This window comes from Chaetodon trifascialis, chromosome 2 (assembly GCF_039877785.1).
Source record: "Chaetodon trifascialis isolate fChaTrf1 chromosome 2, fChaTrf1.hap1, whole genome shotgun sequence".
NCBI classification, from domain to species: Eukaryota; Metazoa; Chordata; class Actinopteri; order Chaetodontiformes; family Chaetodontidae; genus Chaetodon; species Chaetodon trifascialis.
This window is the reverse complement of record NC_092057.1, coordinates 96843-117500: the sequence shown is the minus strand read 5'-3', so window position 1 is coordinate 117500 and position 20658 is coordinate 96843. Positions and strand designations below refer to the sequence as shown.

Sequence of the window (20658 nt, the reverse complement as noted above, 5' to 3'; positions counted from 1 at the left end):
GCTGGACATCTTTCCATCACTGTCACTTTGTCTTTGTCTGCCTCCACCAGTTCACTTATTAATTAGCTATGTTTCCTATGCCTGAAGCAGGAGCTGTATTTAATAGGAAAGACAGATTAAGTATAGAGCACTCAGTGGCAGAAATGATTTTTGTCAGGTGAATGATGATGTATCTTTGCCACATCTGCTTTGACAAATTGCACAACTTATCATAAATGGCTTTGGGTGTTCTGTAATAAAAAAAACATTACTCCTGTACAGCCTACCAGAGATGACATACCCTCTGCCATCAGTATGTACAAATGCTCAAATGTGGTGCTTTTAGTAGGTGCATTAAAGGATGAGGCTGTTTTTTGTTTTGTGTTTTTTTTTTTGTTATTGTCAACAAATCCCACGAAAGACCAAGATCAACAATGCGACAGTCCATCACCAGCCACAAGCCCATTTACTCCCACTGTTTAAGATGTATGCATGTTTAAGAACGGGTCACAAATACATACCTTACTCAAGCAGGAGTGAACAGTGAATCCATAAGGGACTATTTTTATGTGTGGATGTGGTGATCAAGGCAGTGGGACCACAGTGAACTACAGACGCTACAGTCAGACAACAGTGAAGGTCAGTGACACAGACAAATAAGCTATCAGTATCATGATTTTCATTGTTGGTTTTTCCTTTGGGATTCTGGAAAATGCATAATATAAGCAGACTTTTGCTTTCATATATTTCTCTGTGCCAGTTTATTGTTTTTTAGTGAGTTATGGGATGTAGCTGCCAAGAGTTTCTGCTGGTTACCAGGAAACATCTTCGTTGACAGGAGGCCGTGAGGTCACTGATGCCAGCTGCTCGCACACATTCACATGACTGTAGTTTACAGTGCAGGCTCTGAGAAGAGAAAGCATACAGGCAACAAACTGCACAAAGATGCACCACAACAACATCAAAGAGCTCCATTCATCAAACTTTATGTCAGATAGTATCTTGATGTAACGCCATGTCAAGCTGCAACTAAGCTGTAACTGTTTTAGAGCATTAATTCAAAATGAGATTACAGGACCAAAATCTGCAAAAAATAAAATAAGATAAAATGATATCATTATTCATCTCTGCATCTCCTCTCTCTATATACATACATACATACATATATTCATTATTGTTTGATAGATACTGAAAAGTAGGTAGTAGCTAAAAAGAAGCAGTAGTTGAGAAGTAACTGAATTTATGCCTCTGTTTGACTTTTCCTGACATTATGTGCTCCAATATTCTCTTTTTTTAATGTGAAGGAACCAGACAAAAATACACTGATTGATCTGGACTGGCTGTTCTCTTTAAAAGCAGCTCTTTATTAAAGACATTTGTAAAGGAGTGAGTCAGTGTGCAGCCAGAAGTTTCTTTTTTCAGTTCTGCTGCCTTATCAATGCCCTGACTCACCCAGGGAGGATTTTTGCCTCCCTGATATTTGAAAAAAAATATGTACACACAGATATGCACATTAACACAAATAGATGCAGACACACTGATGTAACATTAGAGTCACCCAAATCTCCCCGGCTTTAGTGGAGCCTCAAAATCAATAGTCCCCCCCCCCTTTTTTTTACATCCACTTTAACTTGTTTTCTTTCCAGTCGCTGCTCTCTCGTTGGAACAGATTTCATTGCCTTTGTTGATCATCAAGCTAATAGGGCGTCACTGGAGGTGCAGCACACACACAGAGCATCACAGGTCAATAGGAGGCAACAAATGTTTTTATCTGATTAGAAAGGCATTTTTAACATGGATATCTTGTCCCGTATCACCTTTGCTGTAGTTACACAGCACAGTTTCTGCTCTCATGCTGCTGGCGCTCTCACCTGTTAATCAGTTTCTCATAATGATACTCTGCTAAGACACTCTGTAGGTTAAAATGTTGACGGGTAGATATGCTGCATGTCTTTAAAGGGTAGATTCACTTTCGCTTTTCAAAAAACTATCTTTATTATTTATAATCATGCAAAACCTCACTGAACCTCACTATAAATAAATAAGGGTAAAATAAAAAGAAATTATGAAACACATTTTAATGCTGTGGTTTGAAAAAGTTACCATTTGAAAACATAAAAACATATGAATAAATTGCATTCTGACATCTAAATAACTCATGGTCACAGGGACCTTTTCCTTTTTCTTTTTTCTGATAACCTAACTTTTGTTGGAGCACACACAGTATAGGATGCTCTTTCTCCTCAGATGAGTAAAGACTGAATGGTGTCTCTGTTCCTGTTGTTTGCTGTTGGGGAAAAAGTCACAGTCCTGCTTTCCCTGAGAACATTTTATCCCCTCTCTCTCTGAAGACTCTTTCACTTTGAGATGGGGCTAATACCCTTTTGTATGTCAGCCTGTATTGTGTCACATTATGTGCCAAATTCACAGCACAATTGTAACAAAAAAGTTTCCTGCCATGATGCAAATGACTGAGTCGAGGTCTCATTAGTCTAAGTGCAGAAAAGAGCATGTTTAGTGAAGCCATTGTTCTCTGTGGAAACCAAAGGTATAAATATCAAGGTCTGCTCTGTGTTTCTCACAGGCTTCTGTTGCCTAGTTTCCAGCTCTAATGCTTCATAGCATCCAGCAAGGTGTTTCTTATGCCACAGCATCCTCATCCCTGCAGTGTGCTTTTGCTTTCTGCTCGAGGGATCTAAAGGCATCAGATGAGCTTAAGTTACAAGCTGCTAACTGCCTCAGGCCAAATCATTGCTTTTAATATCCACCAGGAAACAGCAACATGCACGACCGGGGAGAGGAAGAATGCGGTCCTCAGGCTTTGCCTTACCTCTCCAAATATCCCCACTTCTCCCTCTCTCCCTGTCTCCTCGCTCACGTTGTCCTCCAATACAACGTGTGCGTCTTATTCTTTGCAAATTCACTCTCACAGTGTGTTTGTTTATCTAATGAAATTCTACAGTCCTGTATTCAAATGCACTTCATTGCCTTCTCTGTGAGGTGACTTAGCTAATGGTATTCTGCTTATTGCCTGCTATAGCACCCCAGGGAGTCCTTTACTTATTTGCATTGCATATCTCTATCTGTGAACACGTTGACTCTTACACGGATGGATTCAAGCCTGTAATAGAGTGATTATCCCTGATTTGAGGCAGGGAGGGATTGTGTTAACCCGCAGATTGGCTGAAATCTTTGCAGGATCCTGGATGAGCCCATTGACTTCTCCATTGACGTCTCCAATTAGACCTCCAGTAAATGCTGTGAACGCCTTCAAGAGATAATGAACCAATGGGGAAAATACTGGAATCTGTCTGCGAAGGACAGTAACAAATGTTGAGATCAAGTTGTGTGTGATGTGGTGAGCCACACAAAAGTTTACTTTGTGCTATTTAACCGAAACTTCAAAGATACAGTAGGTACAGCACAAGGAAAGTCAAACTGCTGGAACATATGCAAAATATGAACCACCGTAACATACCCATACCACTGTACATACCTATAAACGAACCTGATTTAATGGAGTGAAAACAACTGTATGGGCTCTATTTTCGACTCCGCCGCCAGAGAGGAGAGGGGAGGGGAGAAGGCGTGGAGTGGGTTTGTCACAGCCGAGTCAAATCTTCATCCATCACACCAGCTCCTCGCCTCACCTTTAAAAACGCCACTGGTGAGGCGCATGGCAAGTTTCGAGGATGACTGAGCCCACGCAGGAAAGTGTCCGACGCCCAAACTTCTCCAAGGAGGAGAATGATGTCACTCATGTCTAAATATGAGGTCCTTAGATGGTAAATCCTCATCCTCCTCATCCTCCTCAAAGCAGTGATGTACTCCATCTTTGTAGATAACGTTAAGCATTACTATGATAACATTTGTATTTGGAATGAAATGACGTCACGTGGGTAACAGCGGACAGCGATCATCATTTACGTTTTTTCCATGTGTCTGTCTCTGTCTCTCGAGTGCGATAGATAGATAGATAGATACAGTATATCTGCTCTGTAGGACGCCACGGCTGTTTCTGGTTGGCACAGCGACGTTAATTGATTAGTTTGCATCCCTGTTTCACCTGTGTACATTCAGTCAGGGTGAGTGACCATTACGCGTGCCGAACGCGCTTGTGATATGGTCAGATGAGATACTGATCAAAATAAATAAATTTAGGTCTGCTTGTATGTGTCTGTGACTATATGTGACTCAGATAGCTGCATTGAATCGTGGCTGTTGCTTATTATTGATCGCAGTGAAATGCCAGACACTGTGGAAACCTGACTGTGAGGTATTGGTGACGTGAGCGTACGACTCCGCCGGTTTACGAAAATCCACTTGCCCGGCGGTGCGCCGCTGGCGCACAGAGTTGACCAGGTCTGGGTGGCGACTTTTTAGCGCACTTTTGCGCCGCCAGCGCAGACCGAAATGGGACGAAAATCCAAATGCGCCAGCTGATTATGCGGACACCTCCCCCTACTGCGCCGCAACACCCATCCTGGCTCACCTCTGTACGCCTTGGTTTACCAAAATACCAAGTGCGCTGTGCGCCTGCCTGCGCTGCACGAAAATACCACTGCGCGGGGTGTGCAGCATGCGCCGCGCCGGAGTCGAAAATAGAGCCCTATGAGTTACCTCTGTTCACACGATGTTCCTTTCTGTGTGACAGGTGGGAAACCTTGGCCTGCTCTTCATGTTGCTGTTCTTCATCTACGCAGCTCTGGGAGTGGAGCTGTTTGGAGAGCTGGGTAAGTCTGCTCTGCTCCCAACAAATTCCTTGTCAAATTAGCTGTTTCAAGCACTTTTCAAGCACTTTTACTAATGATCACAACACCATGTGGCTCTTCAGTGTTGTGCTTTTTCATTAGCCATCCCTCTGTTGGGCCTCTCTGTTGTGCCTGAACAGGAAAGTAGCTTTCCAGTTTGTTGTTGACTGGTCAAATGAAGGAAATACGAATCCTCTTCTCAAGACCTGTAATAATATATAAGAATCTCTATCTTAAAAAATGTTTTATTCCTCTATATTGTTGTGAAGAAAAGGACAAAACTTGTGTTGCAATGCAATTGCAATGTGAAATTTCAATCAATAAGGCAAAGTATTAAGTGAAGTAAACACCAGAATGAAAATGAATTGTAATTTGTCAGGCACACAAGTCCAATATGTGTAGTAAAGGTTACAGAGATTTGATTTATGTTGGTTTCCATTGCTCTTTGCCACCAAAGTGCAACCTGATGACGCTTTACCAGAACTGTGAGTCCAAGTGGCTTTTGGCACATGTGGCAGATGAACTCTGCTTTTCTTGGATCCATTATCAAACAGATCAAACTATCACCCGATGACAAACGTCCACTTATTCCTGGTCGTCTGTATCTCTCTCTGACTCAGATGAAGATGTAATGGTCTCAACTGGACCACACTGATTCACAGCCTGTGAATCAGTGTGGTCCAGTTCTTTACTCATTCGTGAATTTTGTTTGCAAGATATGGCTCACTGGGGGGGTTATGGTTCATTTCGGGTTTACCCCCATGGGTCTATTTTCAGCAGTCCAGACACTACCGAGTAATCATAGAAATACTATTGGAATATTAGGGGAGTACTACAGGCAGCAGTGTGTCTCTATGATCCTCTTGCTCTTCTGCAAGTATACTCTACTACTTGTCACATTAATCAGTTATGGAGTATATGGGCTACAGTATACCTTATAACTGAGCATTTATAGTATATAGTACAGAGAATATTATAGATCCAAAATGAAACTGACAAAAGGGCGGGACTAAGAAAAAAACGCAATTAGAAATCTGCCTGCTACTTCAGCAACATGGACAGCTCGACGGATTCATCAATACACAGCCCAGCTGATATTTCAGAGCTGTGGTCGAGGCCATAGAGTCTAACCTGCACAAACCACAGTCAGTTAAAGGATCAAATAGACTAACACACTCAACCAAAGAGCCCCTCTGCCCCTTCACTCTCTCTGCTGTTAGGAGATAGAGAGGGAGGATGGCAGGTTAACAAGACGGATGCATTTTGGCCGTTTTGTTAACAAAGAGGATGGCATCCCTCCTTCATCGTCCCTCAAATTGCCTGCTGAGGGAACTTTTTCACAACTGTTTTGACCAAAGAAACCAATTTAAAGTTGTGATCTTTGTGAACTCTTCCTTTCCTCTCTTTCTTTTCTCATCAGTGTGTAACGCTGACTACCCTTGTGAAGGAATGAGCCGACACGCCACCTTTGAAAACTTCGGCATGGCCTTCCTCACACTCTTTCAGGTTTCCACCGGTGACAACTGGAATGGCATCATGAAGGTACTTAGTTTATAGCTGCAGACTGTCTTTGTATCACTCTTATCTCTTGACATTTGTATGTAATCAACTAAGATGATCAGGTTTCACTTTTTCACATTGTCACCTCATCCCCTCCAGTGGAGACACATTTTCTGAGATGAGAGACAGTCAGGGGACACTCCAAAGCTGCTCTTAAGAGTCTAGACATGCATGCAAGCTGTTTTTGAGCAGCCTAAACCTATTTTACACCAATCTCAGCACAGATTCAAACCCAAAAGAACTGTAATTGAAGGTCCCCGGACCAGATGATATTTAGGAAGGGGAAATGAGTGAGTAATGAGCATGTCCTTTAGAAAAGATGTTGTTGAAATCATAAATGTGCACTCAACAAAAACCTTACATGGATGAATAAAGATTCAAATTTCCACTCACAGTAATCTGCATATTTGATCCCCCTCTTCATTCTCTCATCTCTCACTCTAATCACTCCGAAGTACCTGGAGCTCTTAAAATTTTATCACAGCCCATCTCTGAGGTTAAGTTAATCAGTGCTGATTAGGCTGTTAGAAAGAGTGACTGACTGTTGACGAAAGGAAGACGGACAGGAAAATCTGTCGGTCCTCAAGCTTTCAACAAGCCGGATTGTGTGTCTGACAGTGTGCTCATTAAAAGCTTCAGTGTTTGAGTCTGAGTCTCCTTTACTGAACATAGAGGAATTACTCATCAGATTATTCCCTTAAAACTATTCAGATTCTCATAAAACAAACATACTAGCAGTTTTACAAGTCCTAATCTTTGCTTTAGATTTTCTTTTATTCGTTCAGAAACAATATGTTTAGTAACTGATGAGTCGCTGGGCAGAATTCTGTGTGAAATCAATGTGAGGATCTTGTATTCTTTACTCAGTTTTGTGTAACAGGCCTTTTTGATGCAGGACATTTTGACTTGTCACAGTAGGAAAAGCACAGGTGTAAATAAAACTAATAATAGCTGAATTCCATTTAGCTGCCTTTCATTCAGGGTCCTGGTATTGTGCATGGTGGCTCATTATCACACTGTCATTACTTACTGGGACTGAATAGAGCGGCGCCACCTGAAGGCAGTGTGACAGATGTGTTGCTAAACCTCCCATTTGAGGCATATCTTTCTGTTTGTTGAACTGTCGTCTTCATGTGTCACTGTGATCGGCTCAGCTGTTACATAGCAAAGAGACTGGCGTGTTTTGGTGAGAAACACTGAATCTAAACTTGGAACTTTGTCCACGGGGCACCTTCAGTCTGTAGCAGAACCGGCCTTTAACTGACCCCTTCTTTCCCTCCTTTTCTGGTGATACTCAAAGGAAATGGAGGTGTAAACCCGCCAACCGATTGAATTATAGACCGCCTGGTTTACCTATAATGCAATCTGATTTCGAAGAGAGACAGGAAGTCTGGTTCAGTAAACTACTTTACTCACACACTGAAGAAAGAAAGCCAAAAGGTCAACGCCTATCTCTAAATCAGGATGTCCCACGCTATGCTAATTACTTCCCCAATAGCCCGAGGACTCCATACAACAAGACTGCCTGAAGAGACAAATAGCAGGCCTCAGAAGAATCCACAGACATCAGCAAATGCTGATGGTCGTAAACCGGACATCCCTTGAAGCAACTAGTGACTCACGTTTGTGTGTTTTCCTCAACACTCCAAGATAACCAGATCTTATGTCAAACTTAACTTTTCATGTTTTCAACCTACAGGACTCGGGGTACGCATAACATTGATGTTTTTCCCGTATCTCTGACCCAAAGTATGACTAAGTTGTGATTTTAACGGTTTTATAAAAGTTGTATGAACTGTCACCACAAACTATACTACCATCCAGAGTTTCCTAACCGTCAGATTGAATATGCTTGACTTTGTACATTTATCGATAAGTAACCGTTATCGTGATAATCAATTTTTGACAAATATAATCTGCCTCTCTTTATTCCTACCTTTATTTTTGTATTAGTTATTCATTGAGTTATTATACCTGTTGGGATAAAACTGTACCATGATTATCATTTAATGTTTTCACCCAACCATAGAAAGTGTCTAATGCATGCTGTAAACAATGTTGAAGTGCCATTGAAAATTGGTCATTGAAATTATATGTGATTGACCATAGTGAGAAGCAGATGAGCCCCTCGTATGATTCTTTGATTAGTTCAGCTCCATGAGGCGAGATTACACCGCGCGTCACAAAGAGTCTCCCGTGATTCGATGGCCTGCCTTTCGACACGCCCCGGAGCGACCTTTAAAAACTGCGTGTAGTGCGCGTTTCAGTAGAGTAAGAGTTATAGTAGATTTTATAGTAGAGTAGATTTGTAGTAGATTTTTAGTTTTGTTTTGTTCTTTTGTTCTGTTCCTTTGTTTTCTTTCACGTCTAGTTACTCTCAGCTGAATTCCTTTCTTTGCTTTTGTCTTAAGTTTTGCACAGTCGTTTTGCTCTTTAAGTTTTCGTCTTCGAGCTACTCCAAGCCATTCCGGGTAGCGTAAATAATCTTCAGAAGACGTATTCTTATAATTTGCCGTAAACTTCAAAGTTAACTTCCTCTTTAGCCAAACGTTTTGTTTTGTTTTCATTAGTGAAATTAGGCAAGTAATACTAATTTTGTAGCCTTCTTCGACCGGCCATCGAAGAGACTCTTAATTTGTACTATCAGTCTAAAATAATCCGTCACGGACTCAACCGAACCAAACCCTGCGGCCAGCTGTTGATCCTTGGTCCGGTTCACAACCATCCGGAGCAGTCCATCATCTGTAACCGACCGCCGAACCAGTTCCAGAGACGCCCCGTTCCGCACCAGTTTGTCATCTTGGAGGTCTGGGCCTTCCACTAGACCACCAAGTAGATCGAGCCGCGGACGAACATCTGGAACGTCTTCGAGCCAGTTCGGAGCAGAGCACAACGGGACGCCAGCAACCAAGTAGGCACGCTAAGTGGGTTTGAATAAGAGTTGGTCCGTGAGGTTAAGATTAGGTCAATTTGTCCAAATTCTCTCCATTAATCGTTCTTTCCCTTAACTCCGCGTTCGCGTCCCCATTACTCCGTTTAGACTGCCTCTCACTATCGCCAATTTATTTACCCTTGTGTTGCCATAAGTTTCTTGTTTGTTCTGTCATATCACCTCATATCTTCTGTCTTATTGTTCATGGTACATTACCCATTATCCACAATTCTGCTTAATAAATGATATTTTGATTTAAGTCCTGGTTAGACGGTGTCCTTTTGAACTGAATATTTACGATCCCTGTATCCAGAATTTACACTTCAGGTTATCAGACTGGTTTACCGTTAGCTCATTCGTTAGTATTTATCAGCGTTATAGCAGTTAATCTCTGCAGTCCTTCTTAGCTGAGGAAGGTGGTGCCCCGACATTTTATCAACGAATGCAACATCAAATTAAGGTAGTACACACTACATTAGAAGTCTATGATGAACATTATTAGGTTCAGCTGCTCTCTGTTCACTTACAATGAACTCTTTTTCAGCTAATTGATCTGTCCCTCTACATTTCCCTCCTGTTTTCTTTTTCTCCTCCTCTTCTTCTGTCTGACCCTTCCTGTCTTCCTCACCCCAACACCCTCCCAAAACCCCACCACCCACCAGGACACACTGAGGGAGTGCCCACCTCAAGATGGTCCAGGCAGCGACTACGGCTGCCACGCTGGACTACAGTTCATCTCCCCAATGTATTTCGTGTCCTTTGTGCTCACGGCTCAGTTTGTGCTGATAAACGTGGTGGTGGCTGTGCTCATGAAGCATCTGGACGACTCCAACAAGGAGGCGCAGGAGGACGCTGAGATGGACGCTGAGATCGAGCTGGAGCTGGCTCAGGGAGGCCTCTGCTGCATGATGGGGGGCATTGGCGCCATCGCCGGGGCCACAGGTGGCCCTGCGAGCGGGGCCGGTGTGGGTGGAGGAGCATCTGGCATAATTACAGCGGGGACGGTCGGGTGTTCAGGCAGCGGGGTGATCACACCGCTACGAGAAGGAGGAGGTGGCGGTGCAGCTCATGAGGGACATGCACACAGTCGATGTCGGCTCTTTTCTCCTGCGCAGGTAAGTGGACCTTCAGCCACTCAGCAAATATTGCTGACACAGCCCTTCTTCCTCCTTTGATAATGCAGAAAAGAGTTAAGCAATATAGTTGTTTCTGCATGTTGGTAACATGCAAATTGCAAATTGCATCCCTTTGATGATGATGATCACTGTGAAATCAGTTTAACTGATATTTCATTGTTATTATACCTGATATTCTTTTTTTTTTGTTTTCACTGGAGTCGTATTAATAATAATTACACAAAGTGCTTAACATAAAACAGGTGAAAAAGAAAAGACCCTTCAGGAGAAAGCAGATTTAGAACTTTTAAGACCTTCAGTAGGGCTGCTCCAGAGTTTGGAGGCTTAATTAACAAAGGCTGCCTGTCTGTGCCCTTTAGTTCAGTCAACAGCTCAGAGTCAGAGGATCTAAGCGACCCGGCAGGCACATATGTCTCAACCATGTCGGACCGATAGGACAGGACAAAGCCATTCAGTGATTTAAAACCAAAAAGTGAATTCTGAAACAGACAGGTAACCCATGTAATGATTTTAAGGTTAGGAGTAATGTGGACTTTCTGTCTGCTTTTCGTCAGAACACGTGCCGCTGCATGTTTATATTCTAAACCGGGAAAACTTGAGTCGAAAAGTTTGTTTGAGCTTTGATATAACTTTAATAACGATTGTTATGACTTCGAAATAAGTGCTGTTGTGCTGTAGAAGCAGCCTTGATATGTAACTTAGATGTGTGTGTGTGTGTGTGTGTGTGTGTGTGTGTGTGTGTGTGTGTGTGTGTGTGTGTGTGTGTGTGTGTGTGTGTTGGGGGGCAATTATGAAAACTATCTGACAAGCACGCACCTCGTCTTGAAGAGGTGGCAGTGATGGTGTTGAAAGAAGTTACAGTATTAATGACACGTTTGTGCAGTTAAGAGAGTTTGGGGACTCTGACTTGGAACACTTGCATGAACAAATCACACAGAAAAAAGAAGTTTAGGATAAGATGGCAAAAAAATTCTTGCATGAGGCCCAAAACGGGCTGTGGATATATTGTGTGCTAAATTAAACATACACTACATACCGAACCCAATACATGATTGGCTTGTATGTGCTGTTTATGTCAAGATTTCATGAACATTCGGGGTCTGCTCAGCATCTGAGATGTTTTCATTCATGAAATACCACAGCTGTACTTGTGCAAAGACAAGATTCTGGTGACTTCTGTACACTTCACATGAACATGCTACCCTAGCCCTTAAACTTCTGCAGAGGCCTCACATGCACAAACACGTGCAAAGATATGAAATGGCCGCTGTCCCCACCGATCTAAAAATACCTTGAGTGCGGGCAGTGGCGGTGGTGCCTCTCATTCGTCAGCTCCCTGATTGCTGCATCTCAGCCAGCAAGTCAGTACAAACTCCATCTATAATCACACTCACATAAAATTATAGCACCTGCAGACAAGAACAGGTATTTTTAGAAGTACGCTTGCTGAGGCGGAAAGAAACAAGTAAATAAACAAACAAAGGCAGAAACACAAGAGAGGCAGCGGAAAGGAAAAATCTGGAAATGGAGAGAGGGAAAATAGAATAAATATAAATGACAAGTGAGAGCAAGGGAAGGGGAGAGAGAAAATGAGAGGAGAGCAAGTGACTAAGCTGAAGCAAGTCTGCGCTCAATGTGGCTGAATGAGCTACAAACTGCTTGAGCTTATTGAGTGACCGGCTGCTCTGATGCAGCTCACTGCCTGAATGGTTCTGAGGAGAGTCTGAAGGTGCAGCTGCAGCAGACGAGTCTACGGTGGAGGGTTTCCTCTTTCACTTTAATGTGCTTGGGCAGGCGACAAGTAAACTGCAAGGTGGCTCATTAGAAATGACCCCATAAACACAAACACTGATTCGTGGAAATAGAAGGAGCTGGGTGTTGGCTCCTGATTGCCAGCTCTGCTTTATACTTAGAAAGCCATAACAACAGAGGGCCAGTCTGGACTATTGCTAATTATTTTCTCATATGGTCTGACATTTTCAGCAGACAAAGTTCATCTGTCGTGTTAAAGCTCAGCTTGTTCTAGAAACATATAGAAGCGAGAAATGCCGAACATTACCACCAACATAACTTAATGCCGCTTAACATTAAATTCACCTGTTCATTAGTCATCAGTGTTGATCCATTTTTCCTGAAACTTCCTTTTCCTACATGTTTTGTTTTGTTTTGTTTTTTCTGTAGTGGCTTTTCCATATCACTTCCAAATTAAACTCTGTTGTCCACCGACATTGCTAACATTAACAGTACAAGCATTGGTGACAGAACATAATTCCTGTGAGTTACCGTTTGTTGCCATGCAACTGGTAGCTTGATGCTTGTAAGGGGGGTGCAGTTTGACACAGCATCTGAGCAGTTTATGAAATGCAGAATATTGAACATGAAAGCATTGAAATGGACTGGCAGATGATTACAATATGGATTTCATGCCATATTCAGGGGTAGCACTTTGATATACTATGATTTTACAACATTAGAAATAAGGACTAAACTGCTGAGAGAGCTGGACGTGGATGAACTTTCTAACAGTGATGTGAGCTAAAACTGGCTTTAACTGATTTCATGGCCTCTTCGGGGCAGCAGTAACAAGCTGTTACTGGAACACTGACAGATAGCTGCATGCTATCACCCATTCAGCAGACATGGAACGACATTAGCACTCCTTTGGAGTCTTATCTGTGTCCCGCTGATGAACGCAACTGTAATACCTACTCTGCTCTTTATCGGCTCCTGAGGGAAATATCAGTCTCTTTAGCTGCTAAATCCTCCACTACATTCACCAAATAGTCACTGATGTTGTCTGTGTGCTGTTTGGGCAGGTGTCAGAGCGTTTTCACTGACAACAGCTGCCTGTTGAAGCTGAAAACAAGTTGATGGGAACAGAGAAACTGATCAAGTTGTGGGCCGGAAAAAACAGGACAGTGGGCTGCTGAAATGCCTCATGGAGCTGAGATGAACTGCAAAGTGAAGTGATAACTCTCTTCCTCTTCATTAGCAAGCAACTTTCACATTAGATCATTGGTTCATTATATATTCAGTATTGATTATAGTAGCTGTAAGATCAGCAGGCTAAGTGCCTCTATACTGAAACCTGATGACCTGGGTTGTAAAAGATTAGATTAGATCTAATTGCACACTTTCTATTTTGGATCGTTTTGATTTTTGGCTCTTCGAGCTGCAGCAAGGAACTGTTTCATATATTTTCCTTAGAGATAAATGTAGATGGGCTGCACGGTGGCGCAGCAGGTAGTGCGGGTGCCTCACAGCAAGAAGGTTGCCGGTTCGATCCCCGGGTCAGGCGGGGCCTTTCTGTGTGAAGTTTGCATGTTCTTCCCGTGCATGCGTGGGTTCTCTCCGGGTACTCCGGCTTCCTCCCACAGACCAAAAACATGCTCATTAGGTTAATTGATGACTCTAAATTGTCCGTAGGTGTGAGTGTGAGTGTGAATGTTTGTCTGTCTTTGCATGTGGCCCTGCAATCGGCTGGCGACCGGTTCAGGGTGTACCCCGCCTCTCGCCCATTGTAGCTGGGATAGGCTCCAGCCCCCCGCAACCCCGAAAGGGATAGGCGGTATAGATAGATAGATGAATGTAGATCAAAACAGAGGTCAAAAGAAAGTGAATATTGGACTGTTCTTCAAGTGGCTAGAAACATGACTCCAAATGAATTGTTCTGTGTGTTTATAGGTAATAGGTTACAATTATTTTCGCTATTATATCCTTAATATGTCAGTATTGTGTTCTGCTGCCACCAAGTGGCTAAAAAATGCATTACTGCCACACAGACTGTATGGATTTATTTCCCCCCCAATACCATCTAATTCTGAGAGAGACTCAGACAAACTTTGTCAGAACACTTGTCATAATGTGTGTCCACCCCTTTAGCTAATATCATCAGGAATGTGATTTCTTCTGGGATTTTTTGTTGTTGTTTGTATTCTTTTTAACCACTAAGCCCTGGTACATTTAGAACTGCGTATGTGGCCCTAATGAACCTAAGTAATCTTCTGTACTTTGTTTCAGACCTAGGGAAATTAGTTCTGTCATCCATCTTAAAGAATGACACTGAATCAATGGGTGAGAGAGGAGAGAAGAGAGGGAGGCTGACGTTGGAAGGGTTGGAAGACACAGGGAGATTGTGAGTGGGTGGCAGGCTCCGCCACAGCCTCATTGTGCTTATAGCTCATTGTCTGTCAGCCTACTGGTATTTTTAACCAGAAGGGGAGTAAAAAGAGAGATGAGAAAGAGGTGGAACTCTTTTCACGTGTCGTCCTATATCCATTGTATTTTAAGTCTCTTTTCTGATTAGCCAGCAAATGGTTTTGTTAACACAGTGTTTGGCCTATTTTTATGAGCATTCACACTGAGATTTAGATGTTTTCTCCCAAAGAAGCCAGCATGATCAACCAAGACAAGCATAAGTTTACAAAAGAATTATAAAAACTTAGTATGAAAGTATGTAAACACACAGAACTGTGATCAATTAAGAGGCAGTAGAGCACTTCAGTCTGATTGATTTCTCATCTCAGGGACTGGTGATGGGTAATTTTACTTTTAAAGGTAACTTGAACAAGTTCCTCCTCATGTGTTGTGTTTTATCTACTTCCTGTCTTTGTCTCCTTCCTGCCCTTGTGGTTGCAAATTACTTTCACCTGTCCCTCATTAGTCTTCCCTCCATGTAGTGCAGGTCAGATCCATCCGTTACACAAACAAACTGGCATACTGCCACTGTGCATTTATGTGCAGTGCACAGCAGGCAGGAACAGACATACTATAGATCTCCATCTTTACTCCATGCTGCACCTCACATACTAGATGTATGATGTCTCTCATGTCACTCACAACTATGTATGTACCTCTGACTGGAAGTATCCTCTTTTAGGCAGCAGTATTTTGGCTGAACAGGTTCAAAATGGACACTGAAGGAAGACTGCAGCTGCTGCTGCCTCTGTGCTGCTGCCAACTGCTGTTCCTATGTGTCCTATGTAGTGTGAACAATAATCGGTGGCACATAAATGAAACAAAGCCTGCAAGCTAGTTCAGCTAGTGCTACTATCAAGCAGCGTATTCACTGGAACATCTCCAATGCACTTTCATCATGACGGTGTAGTTCAGCTGTTCGCACTCTTATGCTGCCTGTTGCCACAATCACTCGCTGCTGCTGCTGCTGTTCATAGCTGAGCAGAGATGATTGGACCTACCTCCACCCCAGCATCAACCTGTAGGCTCTGAGTGTACATAATTATCGTCATTCCACGCTCTCTGCTGTGCCAAGCTGTGTGTGTGTGTGTGTGTGTGTGTGTGTGTGTGTGTGTGTGTGTGTGTGTGTGTGTGTGTGTGTGTGTGTGTGTGTGTGTGTGTGTGTGTGTGTGTGTGTGTGTCTTTGTCCATGCAATTTTGCTGACTGAAAGTCATATAATGTTAATGTATTGCTCCACAACAATGATTTCCAAACCATAAATGTTGCATGCAAAATGAGACTTTAATATCCAAGGATAGCAGCACAGTTATGGTAATGTTAATAAGCAGCAACTGGGGAACTAAAAAACGTAACTTAATCTCCCGATGCAAGAACAGGGTAAGGTAATATAGGTACGCAAGCATTATTAACTAGAATATAAAATCCATCTGCTGAGAAAGGTTGTGTGATACAGTCAAAATCTCCAGAACAGCCACTAATGGACCTTGAATCTTAGTATGATTGTTTTATCAAAGGCATTTATAATCATTCATTGTTTCTATTGCTGTTCCTCCACCAGAGAGGTTGTGCGTTGGGTTTGTTTGCTGTTAGAAAAAGCCTGTTAACAGATTTCAAAGATATAGTAAGTGCTGTTAAGTTAGGCCATGGGTCAAGCAACAAGTAAATAGCTTCTGGATACAGATGAAGATGATCTTCTGAATTTTGTTGAAATAACACATATATAACAGGAGTGTGCAGGAGGTAAAATACTGAAAGACTTGGCAGTTATTATGACCTGGAAATAGATAGTCACTAAAATATCTTCAGATCATCATGTACTGAGTTTGAGGGAGTAAAACATATAAATAAGTAAAGAGGAACATCTGGAAAGAGATGTATCAGTATGGAAGAAACCAGATGGCAGTGCAGTGAATCGAACAGGGTCATGGGCACCATTTACCACAGCCAAGGCCCCCAATTTAGCCAATCAATCAGGCTGCCTCACCCCTTGCCGTGCATCTCCCGACACTTGAAACAATGTGTATGTGTGTGCGTATAGTAGATTCATCGGTGCCGCCGAGGTCTAGCTATCGACTGTGGTCGCCCTCTTCACCTCACACCCTTCAGCAGTAACTCTCACGTAGAGAGAGAGAGTAGGGAAGAGCAGGAACTGCAAGGAACAAGCAGTTTAAACTTTAGACATGGCAGCAGGAGAAGGTGAGCTGAGCTGACATGGAAAAATGCAATGTGTGTTATGAGAGAAAGAGGATACTAAGATGAGAAACCAACGATATTTAAAATGAAAACAGGAAGAGAAAGACAGTCCTCCACCTGTTCTATGGGCCTCCACCTTCATGCGGCTTCTTGACTTCAAAGGGAAATTCAACGGCTAATTAGCAGCAAAGTAACTAAAATGATACCTGAAATACCCAAATTCTGCTTTGTACTTGACCTTTACCTGCTTCCAATGGCATTTCCTGTCATTTAAAATGATGAATGGTGCACGCAGCACCATCCGAAAATTATACAGTACACAATTAAAACATCAATCAGTGTGCAACACTTAACATTGTACAAAGATTATGAAATACTTTACGTCCAACTTTTTACAGTTAAATCAAATAAGTGACTGCAACTTAATAATTCCGATTTATTCTAATATTTGAGTCCTTTTGGTTATTGATGCTACAGCTACCAGATCTTTAATGGCAGAAAAGTCAATGAAAAGGTATCGGATGGGCAAAAAATTTGAGTAGTAAAACAATCAGACAAATATTCAAGAAACCCTCAGGATAAGCAGATTTGTTTAAAAGCAAAAGCAAAGACAAACAGTGTTGTATTAGAGTGGGTGTGAACTCACAATGGCTTTATGAAATAAGGGTTTATTGCAGACATTTGGGCATTTATTCCAGCTTTACCTCAAAAGAAAGTGTCTGTGGTTTTTGGCTGCTGTGTCCTGCTGGTGTATTACTTTTCCCCTCTGCAGACCACCGCTGTGGGCTATCAGTCATAAGCTGTGAAGTAACCACAGCTTAAGACTGATAGCCCACAGCGGTGGTTCATTCATGGATTTCTTTTGCTGAAAAAAGGAACAAAAACCTGTTTCTTTTAGCGTGTTATCCCCGGCTGCTTACATAGTCACTATCAGAGTCGTGACATCTTTTGAGGCTCACTGCAGAAGACAGATTCAGTCAATTCAAGGTTGAGTGAGTTTAAAAAAAGATCTGAACAGTAAAGTCAAGTTGATTTTATTTATATTGATCAATATCACAAATCACATCATTTACCGAAAGCCCTGATTCAGAAAAGGAAAAACTCTCCAGATAAAATACCATTTAACAGGAAAAATATGGAAATCTCCTTGAGGAGGGAGATCTAGACCCAAAACTTCTGGAAAGAGGCACCCAGGATGGCAGTTTGTCCAGCATAGCTTGGACGCTCATGCTGTGTCTTTTAACGGCTAAACTGCTCTTCATTTATTGTCCACATTCAACCCTTAAGACCTTTCCCTGATTTCTCATCTGTTTTTCTTCAAAGCATCCTTTACGCAGGAGTGTGCCAATTACTTCAGGCTCTCCAGTGCCACTCAGAGGGAATTCAAATCCCAGCTACACCTCGCCTAAAGCAGTTTTGATTTTTAAAGGGATCATGCAATTAATCTCACAGCACTGACATTCATGTGCCCCTCTGGCTCGGCTTAAGGCAGGCAAAAGTCATCAATATGTGTTTGGGCCTGTCAGCGGCGAATGAGAATCACACCAGGTCCAACAGATTGTGGTTAATTAAACAACACGGGGTTTGGTCTGTATTACAGATGTTGTACAAGACATTGAGCCATATCAGAATTTTGATTTTTTTTTTTTTTTATGGTTGGATATTTGTATTTCATAATTACTACTACTTTTAGTTCTGTTGCACTGGACATTTTTACATTTTTTACCTTTAACTTTTAATTATTTGCTTTGTGTGCTTTTAGATTATTTATTTCATGCCTTTTACTTAAAATTTGTGGAATATTTTGGAATTTGTGAATTTCTCTTGGGAACGAATAAAGTGTCTATCTATCTATCTATCTATCTATCTATCTATCTATCTATCTATCTATCTATCTATCTATCTATCTATCTATCTCTCTCTCTCTCTCTCTCTCTCTCTCTCTCTCTCTATCTATCTATCTATCTATCTATCTATCTATCTATCTATCTATCATAAAGTAGATAACTTTCCATTTTGTAGTAGTAATACATTTTTGGAAATACGCTTATTCCCTTCCTTGCTGGCAATTAGTTCCGAATTTTCACTCTTCCAGAGAGTGAGATGAGAGGATTGATACCACTGCAGCCGGGAAAAGCCGGGGGAAACAACTAGCCTGGTGAAAACCTTTAAAGCACACTAACACATTATTTCATTTGTTCAACCTGTATTTTCTTGTAATGTCAAAGAAAGATAAAAATGACAATTTGTAGCTCTAGATGCAGATACATTCTATGAAAAAGGCATGAGATTGATATTAATCTTCTCATCTCACTCTCTGACAGAAAGACAATCTGCACATTCCCCAAAATGTTCAATTATTCCCTTAAATAATGTCCTCTCAATATGTCTTTTTTATGACATGTTGCAATACTAATAATGAAAGAGAAGAAAAACAGAGCGACAAAGTTTCTTCAGCTGTACGATATGTGTGTGTGTTCAGTTGGATTAGTAAGTGTGATGCATCTGTAGCACGTTAGCTGTGCACAGTAAATGTGCAGGATGTCCTGTGGCATTCTAATCAAAGATACCGATACTTTGTGCTAACAGACCAAAAGGTCAGTGCAGTGTGTTTGTGTGTTGTGTGTGGCCATGTATTACTCAACTTGTGGGGACATAAATCTGTTTACAGTCACAATGTGGGGACTTGCCTCATTTGTGGTGACAAATTGCAGGTCCCCATAATGTGAATCATTTGTATAACCGCTCTGTGATCAGGAAAGCCACCCTGATCACAGAGGACCCCTCTCACCCCCTCCATCACTCCTTCCAGCTACTTCCATCAGGCAGACGCTACAAAGTCCCACTGGCCCGCAAAAACATCTATAAAGAATCCTTTATTCCCTTTGCAATAACCACCCTGAACAACATGAAATAAGACATTGATCTAAATTTTAGTTTAGTCTCCAAGATATGAAGATAATTCTTAGTATGTCTCCACATATGATGGAAACACTACTGTGTGTGTGTGTGTGTGTGTGTGTGTGTGTGTGTGTGTGTGTGTGTGTGTGTGTGTGTGTGTGTGTGTGTGTGTGTGTTTTGCAGGAGAGCCAGTGGTTGGACAGTGTATCTCTGCTGATTAAGGACTCGTTGGAAGGGGACATGATTGACAACCTCTCCGGGTCAGTTTTCCACCACTATTGCTCTCCTCCTGTCTGCAAGGACTGTAAGAGCCACCCACAAGAGGTTAGTGAGGTCGTACACACAAGCACACTCACGCACACACCCTTCTGTCTCTTTCATTTCGGCTAGAAAGCTCTGGTTTTTAGTCGCGTTTCCATGTTAATGAAGGTTTTTGTTTCTACCAATGAGCACTGAGCTTTAATGTCCCCTTTTTTAAACATTTTTTGCCCATCATCAGACAACAGATTAATTTCTACTAAGTAGTGCGATGCCAGTCGTGTTTTTAACTGTCTAGATTTGCATCTCTCTGTTGTACTTTCTTCCCTCTTCTCGCCTTTTATCATCTCTGTGTTGTTTCACCTTGTAGCTCACAGTAGTCAAATAACAGTAGGTGGGATTAGCCTGAGGCAGCTCGAAGCTGTCAATCATACCAAGCTGCATTATCTAGAGCAACTAAACCTTTGTGTGGATGCCTATACACACATAGACAAAGAGAGCAATGTTTGAAGCTCAAAACTGCAATTTTTGTTCCCTGCACTCAAATCCACCAACAAACATGCAGCGTATGCATCAGCAAACACGTCACATCCACACACATTTGGACATTAAGGTGCAAGTACATGCAATGTAAGACTTTTACAAGGTGCAAATATGTATTTAATAGCTAAAGGTACTGTAGGGTAGGGTAGGGTTAGGGTTACCCTACCTTAACCCTGACAGTACTCATCATAGGCGACTCCAACCTTT

General features: G+C 42.0%; 1 protein-coding gene across 1 annotated transcript in view; it reads left to right on the top strand.

The window, feature by feature from the left end:
* LOC139338871 (voltage-dependent T-type calcium channel subunit alpha-1I) overlaps window positions 1-20658 on the top strand; it is a 256645-nt gene that overhangs the window by 223796 nt on the left and 12191 nt on the right. The window contains exons 31-34 of the mRNA XM_070974174.1: window positions 4634-4712; window positions 6151-6272; window positions 9885-10337; window positions 19834-19974. Coding sequence (XP_070830275.1) covers window positions 4634-4712; window positions 6151-6272; window positions 9885-10337; window positions 19834-19974 — 795 coding nt within the window. The remainder of the gene's footprint in view (window positions 1-4633; window positions 4713-6150; window positions 6273-9884; window positions 10338-19833; window positions 19975-20658) is intronic.